Genomic DNA, 12,049 nt, shown 5'->3' with positions numbered 1-12,049 from the left:
TTATAAACACTCCCTCTCTATAGAACTTGAACAGGAAGAAACGTGGGTGGAGTTGAACCCAAAACAACAGTTCCCATGGATTGGAGAACCTCTCCCCCGTCTACTCGATGTACCCTGTTCCTCAGCTGTGTGCACTTGCGCCTGGCTCCTCTCCACTCTGTCTTGGTGTGCCCGTCTGGAACCTGGGCTTACAGACTCTAGGATGCTACCCAGCCTAGAGCCCTGGGACCCAGCCTGCTGACAAGCAGTGGTTGTGAACATCTGTGTTCTGGTGTGGGGAAGCCTAGGCTTTGAGCTGATCACATCACCCTCAGCTGTCAGTAGTCTGCTGACCCGTGAGTGGCAGCCACCATAGGGACTTGGGGGGTATGAAGTGGTGCCAGACAAGCCCAAAGATTAATCTTTCTACTCCTCTGAGCTAAAATAGGTACAGGGGCTGCTGGGGCGGCATGAGGAAAGAGGGTGGGTGGCTCCTCCTCCCCTTTCCCCTTCCTCCTCACACTCTGGAGGCTGTCCCTAGAGTCCATCTCTACATCTGGGGCTTCAATCATGACCCAGATCGTCTTCTCTACCTTGAAATATTCCCTACACCTCAGATCCCTCAGAAACCAGTTACTTCCCAGACAGCACCACACAGACACGGCGTGCACCTCTCAAATGGGCCACATTCTCTTCCTATGAAATCCTTTATCTCTATCAAGCCTACAGCACCATTTTGTGTTAGATTCCATCTAAACCAGACTCTGGGCATTTCCACTCTATCACCAACTCCTTATCTGTCCCATCCCCAAGTCTTATAGATTCTATCAATGTCCGCCCGTCCAGAGACTTTTGACTCTTGTCTCCTCCCCCTTCTTCCTCACCGACCCACCTTAGATGGTATTCATTGGAGCAGTGCCTGGGATGGAAACCCTGGAGTCAGGTTCCTGTGTTTGAGTCCACTGACATCCTTGAGCAGATTCCTTAACCTCGAAGCCGAGCTTCAAGTCTTTCTCTTTAAAGACGAACTGTCGATATTACATGAGGTTGCGTGTGCCCAGCAGTTAGCATGGTTCAGGCACCATTGCTCATCTCTGTCCACTACCTATTGAGTGAAGATGGCTGCCAGTCCAAGAGGCCTGAGTGTATCCCTGAGCTTTTATGGACTGCTGCCATTCGGGTTGTCTCACTACAACCTGCAGGTTGGTTCCTGGGCCTGCCTTCTATAGCTGCCAGCCATCTGTCTTCAGTGAGCAATTGCTTGTGTTAACCCCTTCCCGAAACCTCAGTGGGCCTTTATTGCTCTTGTCATCAAACTAGCCCTTCTTTTTAATTCCCCCCAGAAATTGTTCTTTGAGACAGAGTCTCACTGTATAGCTCAGGTTGGCCTTGGGCTCACTGTCTATCAGGCTACTCTCTAACTTGCAATCCTCCTGCTTCAGCTCACTCAAGTGAAGGGATTTTAAATGCACACCCCTACTACAAAGCCCTGACTAAAGCCCTTAAGACTTCCTATCATGGGGTTGGGGATTTAGCTCAGTGGTAGAGCACTTGCCTAGCAAGCGCAAGGCCCTGGGTTCGGTCCCCAGCTCCGAAAAAAAAAGAAAAGGAAAAAAAAAAAGACTTCCTATCACTCCTCACTTGTCCCAGGGTGCTTCTATCACAGGTGTCTACTGTGCTTCTGAGGCCACCTCATGGTGTTTCCTGTCACCCTGCATGCTACCCCATCAGCTCTAAAAGGCAGCTCTGTTTTGTCTCCTGGGAGGAGGTTTCCAGGCCCTCCAATACCTCAGCTCACAACGAACGTACTTCTATGCTAGCTCCTGTGGTGTACCATGCATGTGTCATCATCCGTGTTGTTCACTGGGGGGAGGGTCTAAATATGCAGAAGAGTGCAGAGTGTTGAGCAAGCCCTCAGGATTATTTATTGAATAAATAAATGAATGGTCACCTCCAACTTAGTGTTGTACTACTACAACATGCTCCATAGTCTCGATCTTACCCCATGAAGAACACCTCTGGTGCCAGGTTCTCCTCTGTTCACCAGGAGGTGCTGTTCTGATCTTTTTTACCCTAGGGGACTTTGTAGTATTCATATTTTAATAAATGCCTGGGCATACAGTTGCTTTCCATCTCAGTGGTTTATGTCCCTGTATGAAAGGCACACATACACACAGCCTGTGTGTTTTAATATGCCTTAAGCAGCACACAGCTGGGTGGCTGCCTACCCTCCGTGCTGTTAGAATCCACCTCCCACTGATAATGCCGAATACTACTCACTAACTTCTATGGTCCATCTTGGCTGCTCCGGACCCAACTGAGCAGCCTTCTGGGCTGCGTTCATCGGCCCCTGGATTAGAACAGTCCTCTGCCTGCACAAGGAGAGGTCCCAGGACCAGCCTGGGAACTTGTTAGGACATTATTTTGTCCCGGGTGATCCAGGGATGTATGTAGGTCTAATGACCCTGCTCCAAGTGTATTGTCCTTCCAGAAGCTGGACAGAAGCCCATTCTGGTAGAGCCCCAGGCTGTTCTTACAGTGTCCACATCCTGCAAACGCATTTGGGGTGGGCAGCCTGAGGCCTGTTCTTTATTTGTTAGTTCCCTTTATTTGCTTTGGGTGTGACTAATCCAATGGAGTTCTTGGGCCTGCTGCTTTCTCCTGGGTAATTTGTGAAGTGATGTGTTTTCCAGGAGATGTTTAATCTGCAAGTTATTGCTGTCTCTCAAAGGGCTTATTGTGTAAGAGCCAGGGAGGGGCTGTAGTGAAGACAGGGTCCAGGCAGACAGCAGAAGGAGGCTCTCCTCGGTCTGTCCTTGCCTCACTGCATGGCAAACCTGAGATAGAGGACATGAGAATCTCCAGGGAACAGATTTAAGTGGCTTAATTCATGTAGTTGGTTTAGTCAATAGTATAGTGGCTCAAATGGCCCCACAAGCTTCTTTGTAAAGGGCAGATCTAGAATGAGTAACAGAGCAAAATTTTCAAAGTCTCGGTGATTCCACTAAAAAAAAGAGAGAGGGGGTCATCTGACTGTGAGGGAGGATACAGGATGGTCAGTTATGGGTCTAATCCTTGAGCTACCTCTCTTGTAGGCTTTCATGGATACCATAGCCTTCCCAATATAGAAACATCCAGTCGACTAATGTGGTGTGAAATACCAGTACCTGGAACCTGGGTTAAGACCCTTGACCTTTGACTTTATGCTTCTTTGTGGTATTCATGATTTTTCCTATTACTGTGGCAAAAATATCATACATAAACAGCTCAAGGGAAGAAAGATTGTTTTAGCACATGGTTTCAGAGAGTTGTGACCCATCCTAATAGGAAGGCATGGTGATAGGTGCTACTGGTGGGAGGTGGCCTCTTCCTTTCTAGTGAACTAGGAAGCAGACGAATCAGGCTGGAGTGGATGTAACTTTCAAAATCTGCCCTTTACTGACTTTCTTCCTTTTGCTAAATAGGCCCCACCTCTTAAAGGTTCCACAGTCCAAACAAAGCACCAGGATCTCCACGTGTGGCTACCTTCAGACCAGCAGGTTGACCCATTACAGCTCAGTGATCAAGCCTGGCTGCAAGTCTTAGGGACTTAGTGTTTGAGGGGCTAACCTAAGGTTGGAGGATGTCTGACTATAATGTCAAACTTGGGAATCCTTATCTTTCCAGTACTATGGTCTTGGGCTCACAGAATTTGCTACTAACAAACCCAGTTCTGGGTCACAGGATAATCCAAGACCTGTCGGGCATTACCGTTCTTATTAGATCTTGACAAAATGTCCATTCATAAAAGCTTCAAGATACTGTATTCCAGTGGCAGGGAGAGTCAATTATAAGTGTGAACCTGGGGATAGGTGGGTAGGTAGCAAGATTTGAATTTGAAACGAGTCTCTACTAGTTATAAACTGGTAATCTGGTACCAATTGCTCTCTGGGCCTATGTTTTCTCATTTACAGAATGTGTTTCTTACTGTCCACCCCAAAGCATAATGGTGATGACTTATAGGCACTCATACCTGAAAGAAGCTTGATTCATAGAAGAGACATGCACCAATCTCCTGATATTATTACTCAGCCTACAGGAAGCTAAGCTCATAACGAAGGATGCATTCTCGGTAGAACAGAGAGGGAAGATGGCTGCCCCCAGATGTGAAGAGCACTTGTAGGGACAGACAGGGCATGGCCATGTCATTTACACACACAACCCATTTTCTCCTCCTTTCTGCTTCCGAGTCACTGCTAAGACATTGTGTTTGCCTCTCTTCACAGGCACAGGGAGGATCTGGATGGATGATGTGAACTGCAAAGGAACTGAGAGCTCCATCTTCCACTGCCAGTTCTCCAAATGGGGCGTGACAAATTGTGGGCATGCTGAGGACGCTGGAGTGACTTGTACTGCCCTCTGAAAGTGGCCACAGCCCAAGGCTAGGGCACTGCCTCAGAGCCACATTCCTGTGTCTCTGGGATAGGGGGAATTGCTTGGAGCCACCTAGCCATGGCTTGTGCCCAATCCAACACCACCCTACCCTTGCTGCCAATTGGCCCTACTCTGGTTCCAAGGTGACCTGGTGTCACTCTCTTTGCAGACAACTGCTCCAACGTGCTCGTGGACCTACATTCTGTCTTTCTCTTCCACCAAGGTTTCTAAATGGGGAGCCCCAGTCAATTGAACCAGCAGTGTGTTCAGTTATCTGAAGACGATTCATAAAGGCCTGGGGAATCCATATTTTCTTTGGTCTCTTGGTTACGGATGGATGATGATATGATGTCATAGGCAAGAGCAGCAATAGAGGTGGGAGGTGTTATGGGTCATTTACTTTGCAGATAACTCCCAAATCGCACAGTTTCCCCCACCACCATCCACCTCCCCAGCAAGTAGAAACCCTTAATGACTCTGTTTCCCCACCTTTACTCTGCCTCTTCACGCTATATGTTAGTTTGAGGAAGGGGCAGTGGAGAAGCCAGCTACGGGAGACACAAGAAAATGGCGGACACCTGAAGAACCCAGCTGGAGCTGGAAAGGGAAGGGGAAAACTATCATGGTGTGTTACATCATATCTTGGGTGCTGGAATCACTTATCCATATTGCTGTGTTAATAATACAAGGCATGTCCCTCGGGGCAGGATCCTGCCTCTTGGGAGTGCTCACCTGACTTGCTCACCTGGCTTCCAAGTTAGAAGACCAAGAATGACCAAGACTGAAACCAGTTCCCATATGAATCTTAGTGTGCTCCTGTTAGGCCTGAGCAACAAGCTTGGGCTATAGACATTGGTTATTAGGAGGTTGTATGCCCCAAATCCTCCAGCGAGCGCATGTAAGATCAGACATGATGGGCTTCTAAGTTGAGTGTACACACAGGAGGCTGGTTTTGAAGTGTGACATGGGAGGTAGACACAGTAACCTGAGCCCATCAGTCATTAGAGACTGTGTCTTGGGGTCGTTGATGACAGTGTACCTTCCAGGCCTCTCTAAATAGAATCTTGTGATCCAAAGAATACAATCCTGATAAGCCCCAAAAGGATAGAAAGTATGAAATTCTATAAGCTTCCCATGGGAAATGAAAGGCCTTAGGACTCTTCAAGCCCGTGAGCTACACTTCCCTCCTGCGTACAAAGAGAGCATCATCTGTTCTTGACCCAAGGAGGAGGTGAACTAGATTGTACATGTGTTCTAGAACTGGGGGAGGTACACAGGGCAGCAACTGAGCGCAGACCTGTCTGTAGATAGTAGAGTCCCAGACACAATCACATATCCTGTGAGGTGAGCACTGTCCTGCTCTGGGTCATGAAGACCTAGGTACCCCCAGGTGTAGTTGCCCCAACGATCCTGACTGGCTGCTCAGCCAATATGTGATCTTGGTCATTCTTGCTTGCAATATGTGTTACTCACTACTGTTCTCATGATCTGACCAACTGTTATGTTTACATAACATGCATGTACTCATGCATCTTCTTGCAGAGCAAATGTATGTATACCTGTATAAGAGGAGCACTCCTATTACATTGTTCAGCACGTCACGAAGGTTATGTTTTTAAAAGATATGCTAGAGGCTATGTTTTTTTTTTAAGGTATTTTTTTAAAAGTGCCTAAACATCACTTTGAGAATTGTGGGAAAGAATCCATTTACCCCAATGATGAAGACTCAGTCACTTTCTCACTTGGTCTTTACATGGAAGAAACACACGTTTGGTTTTATGTCTATAAAAGCAATGTTGGAAAGTATTTTACCCATAAAAATAAAAGTCGACTAGTTTACAGACCTACCTACGAGGCGTGGAAACGACCATGGCCTGTATTTCAGGGACTAATGGAAACTAGGCCTAAAATACTTAAGATGTTTTGTAAGAAAGACTCTCAATAAAGCAGACATTTGAAATAGATGTCAGGTGGTCCATGATATCCTTTCTCACTGTGGAAAGAGCTGTAAGGCAATCTCAGTCTTTCCAGCGAGAGTTGTTAGCATGTGCTGCCCATGAAAAGCCATCTCCATGTTTTCAGAGGACATTCGACACGCAAGTCTAGGCTGATTATGTGATAGAACACATCTCAGTCTGTTTTCTGTTGCCATGACAGAATACCTGAGGTGAGGTAAGTTTATAAAGAAAACAGGTTTATCTGTAGTACTCAAAGTCCGAAACTGGGCAGCTGTATCTGGCAATGGCCTCGTGCTGCTTCGACTCAAGGCAGAAGGAAGAGGACAAGGGGTCTGTACAGCAGAGACCAAGCATTCAGGTGGGCTTGCTTTAGAATGAAGTAGGACCATTATCCATGGAGGACTCTGCCCCTGTCACCCAGACACCTCCTCAAACTGCCACATTGAGGAATCAAGGATCCAATACAGGCATGTGTGTGAAGGGATGCACTCAACTTGCAGCAGAACCATGCCATTTAAGCTCCATTTGGTGGTCCTCGAAGAAGTCAGGTTCCAAGCAACAGAACAGCCCTTGAGGCCCTTTCATGAGAGAATGGTTTTGAACTTCACTTGATCTTACCCAAAAGAACGTGCTCGTGTTTGTACCCGATACGCACCCCCCCCCCGCCCAAGTGTCTTAGAGTTTTGTGACTGTGCAGAGACACCATGACTATGGCAACTCTTATAAAGGAAAACATTTCATTGGGGCTGGCTTACAGTTTCAGGGGTTTAGTCCATTACTAGCAAGCATGGCAGGACACAGGCAAACATAGTGCTAGAGAGATAGCTGAGAGTTCTACATCCGGATCCACAGGCAGCTTTGTTGACTGCAACACACTTCTCTTGCTCTCTCTTGGTCTGGTTTTACTCCCTCTTAGCAGCTCTCCTTGATGTGCATTCCATAATTCTGGCATCTTTAATCTCTTGGGGTCTCCAAGGCCACCCAGGCTTCACCTTCACAGCTTCACCATAGTGGCCTCTCTAGGCCTCCATGCAGGGACATCCCTGTCACATGCCTGGCCTCAGTGGTTTTCCTTAGTGGTGAAGGGAGATTCTATAACCCCTTTCTTATATCCTTGGTTCTATATCCAGAGTCACATGGATGAAGCTGCCAAGTTCTGCTGCTTGCTGAGGTTGGAACATGGCCCCTTCTTCAAGGACTTGTTCGATAACTTTCTGTTTTTAATGGTTTCCTTCATTGCCTAAACTTGGCTGTCCTGGAATTTAGAGATCTGCCTGCCTCTCAAGGGCTGGGATTAAAAGTGTACACCACCACACCTGGTCCTAAACTATTTTTTAAAATTTCTTTTCACTCATCCTTTATTCCTTTCCACAAACCAGAAGCTTAGCTGGGTGGAGTCTTGCTCTGAGGCCACTGATCTCTTATTCCACTTGGCATCAGGCTCCTTGTCTCCAACTGTGCAGTTTGTATGTTTCCTTGCCCATCTTGCTCCTGTTCACTATAGATCTGCATGAGACTGGCCACTCATAGCCACACAGCACCACACATCACAGTCAATGCTAGGATGTTTGGGAAAGTCCTCTGCCAAAGCTGTTAAGCCAGAACTCTTTAAATTAGCCTCACACAGGTGTTGTTGTTGTTGTTGTTCTTGTTTTTTAACAAAACAGCCACATTCTTCATCAAAAGACCAACCTCTAGGCAACAGTGCTAAAATTCTTCCTGAAATCTCATGAGCTAGACCCCCACAGTTCAATCATCCTCAGGAAACACTGTCTTCCGTGTTCCTACTTCGATGCCCAACTAAGGCCCATGGAAAGTGTTCATGTTCAACTGCTTTTCTGATTCAAAGTTACAAAGTCCACATTCCTCCAAACAAAAGCACGGTCAGGCCTCTCACAGCAACACCCCAGTCCCTAGTACCAACTTTTTTTTTTGTTTTGTTTTGTTTTGTTTTTTTCAGAGCTGGGGACCGAACCCAGGGCCTTCTGCTTGCTAGGCAAGCGCTCTACCACTGAGCTAAATCCCCAACCCCCTAGTACAAAACTTTTATCTTAGAGTTTCTGTTTCTGTGAAGAGACATCATGACCTCTGTACGGGTCCTGCTGGTATGAAGTCTAACAGTCCTATGAGGAAGGAGTGAGGTTGATTAAAGGAAAGATAGAAAAAAGAGGCAAGAGACAGGGATGGGAGGTCTGCTTGGTGAATACCATGCCAGCAGCAAGAGTATTTCCCATAGCCTTCTTATACTACATACCGTGGGAAGCAAAGCCACAAGCTAACAAAAACAATTTTACTAAAATGTGCACAAGACATTTGTTTCCATCCCCAAAACCTCTCTGTTCCTTCCAGCAAGGCCAATAGAAACTTCAGCCCCTAGCCTTGAGACTCAGGTGCACCTCCTCTTTCCACCCCTCTGCAGACCTGGAAATCTGTCAACAGGCCCTGACCTGCTTTGACTCTGTCTGGCAGGCAGACTTTCTATCTCTCCCTTCTCCCCTCTCCCCTCTCCCCTCTCCCCCTCCCCTCTCCCCTCTCCTCCCCTCTCCCTCCTCTCTCCTCTCTCCCCCCCCCTCCCCTCTCCCCTCTCCCCCCCCCTCTCCCCCCCCCCCCCTCCCCCCTCCCCCCTCCCCTCCTCTCTCCCTCTCCCTCTCCCCCCTCCTCCCTCCTCCTTCCCCTCCTCCCCTCCTCCCTCTCCTCTCTCCCCTCTCCTCTCTCTCTCTCCTCTCTCTCTCTCTCTCTCTGTCTTTTTTTTATCTGCTTCGGAGAAGTGCCAAACGGTTCCCAACAGACGACAGCAACTCCTATGAAGGAAAACATTTAATTGGGGTCAGCCTACAGTTTCAGAGGGTTAGTTCATTATCGTTGTGGCTGGAAGCATGGCAGCTTGCAGACATGGTGCTAGAGAGGAGTCGAGAGTCCTATATCTGGATCCACAGGCAGCCGGAAGAGAAACACTGTACTGTGCCTGGCTTGAGCATCTGAAACCTCAAAGCTCACCCCCAGCGACATACTTCCTCCAACAAGCCACACCTACTCCAACAAGGCCACACCTCCTAACAGTGCCACTTCCAATGGGTCTTTGGGGCTACTTGCATTCAAACCACCACTGATGCTAAGGCAGTCCAGTTAAGTAGTGAGTGCACAGTTCCTGGGCCCTATCATCTAAGAATAGGCAAAAGTGTTCCAGCACAGCAGCCTGTGAGAAGAAGTCTGGACTCCACAGTCCTAGATGCTCCTAGGTGACTGCTCATTAAAGTCCTTACACCCCGAGTTTGCTGTGGGCCACTTTGGTGTGCTAAAAATCAACAGATGTTTCTGGAAATCCCTCAAGAAAGTATGCTTTTCCTCTTCTTTCCAAAAGCCTGGATGGTGGCCTGCCCTCCCTCCCTATAGATATCACAGTGATTCTGTCTATGCCATCAAGACCATGGAGGAAAGCAGCACCCTTCACCATTCATTCATTGTTTTCCCTACTGTCTAGAAGTCAAACACAGCCATTGCCAGTAGACAAACGTGCACATATTTTTGGACAAGTTTCTTGAACCCCTGCCCCAATTTTCTTCATGGACTTTGATGACAAAATAATAAAAGTCATGCTAACATTCTCTAACAGGTCTAGAGTCTGAACTGGTTTGGTTCTGTTTGTAAACTAGCTCCCTACAGGAAACCTTCTGTAGAACATGCATGCCCTACCCAAGCTTTGCATTCTTCTCCTCCCTGCATCTAAAGCTTTAGAGCTAAGGTAGGTTCTGTTAGCATCAGAAGCTGTTTACAGATAGCCTGTGAATTCAGCGATTAGGTCATCCCTAGGCAACGAGGACCCTCCTATTCCTGTTGCCATGGCAACCGCTGCACATCCCCTCACCTGCATTACCTGTACGAGTCATCACATGGGTTACCTATGTCATGGCCCCAATAAAAGACAGAGACCCAGACCCATCTCTCTCTTTTCTCTTCCTCGATTCTCCCCTTTCAATACAGGACCTCTGTTGTGGGAACTGTGCTGGCTGATTGTGATCTGTCCAGGAACACGCCGCTTTCCAACTAACAGGTTCTATCTGTCAGACGCTTCTTATTCATCCTTCTCCGCCAAGTAGAATAGGTAAAGAAACTTTCAAGCAGAACATTTACTCTCCAGGGGGGAGACCTTGAGCTAGTCCAAGTGGAGTCAGTAGCATACCCTCTCATCTTAGGTCCTTTTTTAGAAGTTGTATCGGCCTCGTGAGCTTCACATATATGCTGATCAATGCGGAGCTGTTGCCTTAGTTAGGGTTTTACTGCTGTGAACAGACACCATGACCAAGGCAACTCTTATAATGACAACGTAGTTAGGGCTGGCTTACAGGGTCAGGCCATTATCATCAAGGCAGGAGCATGGCTGCATCCAGGCAGGCATGGTGCAGGAGGAACTGAGAGTTCTACATCTTCATCTGAAGGCTGCTAGGAGACTACTGGCTCCCAGGCAGCTAGGATAAGGGTCTTAAAGCCCATACCCACAGTGACACACCTACTCCAACAGGGCCACACCTTCTCATAGTGCCACTCCCTGGACCAAGCATAAACAAACCTTCACAGCTGCCAGAGCTTCAAAGGAAGGCCTATACATCTTTCTGGAACTTTCTCTGTGTGGTTCCCCTCTCTCAAATACTGAGAAATTCCACAAAGCTTGGCCTCTCATCTCTAAACATCATTTCTCATGTCTGAACAGCTTTTAGAACTGGATTACTCCTGATGCTGCAAAAAAAAAAAAAAAAAAAAGAATCCAGGCCAAGGTCGAGCTCCCCATTCACTCCCCTCTACTCAGGGATCACAGTCTTAGAATTATATGCTGTTCAATGTCTAAAATGATAGGTTTCAAAAAATGTTGTGCAATTTACAATTTTTCCAATTATGTCAGAAGGTAGGCAATTCTGGTAAGTATTCTCTCCAAGGCTAGAAGTAGAAGTTTTCCCTATAGCTATTTACTGGCCCAGGAGAACCATGACAGAACATCTTTGTTCAAATACAGCACCATTTGATAAAGAAAAGCTCTGGAAAGATCTGGTTGGGAGAGGTGACTGAATAAGCAAAAGCTTCCCCTAACTTTCCGCCGTAGGCCTCCCCCACCCCAGCCAACCCCTCCCCCTCCAGACACCCTTTGAAAGTCAGTCCCAAGGCTCTCCATGGGTCCTCCTTTAGCGTTTGCAGAACTGAGCTATGGGTGAGCAATGAGGAGATCATTTCAGTAAAAATATAAAAGGGTTTAACCGGGCAGATGCCAAATAGTCAATAGTAGCTTGTGTTGTGGCTCCAGAGAGCGCTAACACTTTGGTGTCCCCTCGCCCAGCTCACTTGCCTATCAAGTCCTGTACAGTCCTCACCAGAGCCAGTTTCTCATTGTCCAAGCTATGCTCCCTGTCATCCACCTGGGTTTCACTCCTGGTGACACGGCTGTGGTCCTGAGGACAGACCTCACACTTCTGCAGTGGGCAAAGGCAGACTCATTTTAATAGGCACTCTGAGTCGACCTTCTTTCCTTGCAGAAACCGAGGCCCTCTCCACAAAGAAGTGGCACAGAGATCTTATGTCCTGCTCATTTATGTATTTACTTGTTGTCTTAGTTAGGGTTTCTACTGCTGTGAAGAGACACCATGACCACTCTCATAAAGGAAGACATCTAACTGGGCTGGCTTACAGTTCAGAGGTTCAGCCCATTATCA

General features: G+C 47.4%; 1 protein-coding gene across 1 annotated transcript in view; it reads left to right on the top strand.

The window, feature by feature from the left end:
• Positions 1 to 4,796, top strand: part of Scara5 (scavenger receptor class A member 5) — a 96,455-nt gene extending 91,659 nt beyond the window's left edge. Inside the window, exon 9 of the mRNA XM_032917687.1 lies at positions 4,245 to 4,796. Within this exon, the coding sequence (XP_032773578.1) occupies positions 4,245 to 4,381 (137 nt within the window). The 3' untranslated portion in view covers positions 4,382 to 4,796. The remainder of the gene's footprint in view (positions 1 to 4,244) is intronic.
• The last annotated feature ends 7,253 nt before the right edge of the window (positions 4,797 to 12,049 follow it).

Source organism: Rattus rattus, chromosome 12 (genome assembly GCF_011064425.1).
Source record: "Rattus rattus isolate New Zealand chromosome 12, Rrattus_CSIRO_v1, whole genome shotgun sequence".
Taxonomy (NCBI): domain Eukaryota; kingdom Metazoa; phylum Chordata; class Mammalia; order Rodentia; family Muridae; genus Rattus; species Rattus rattus.
The sequence above is the reverse complement of the archived record's forward strand: the minus strand, read 5'-3'. Positions and strand labels throughout refer to the sequence as shown.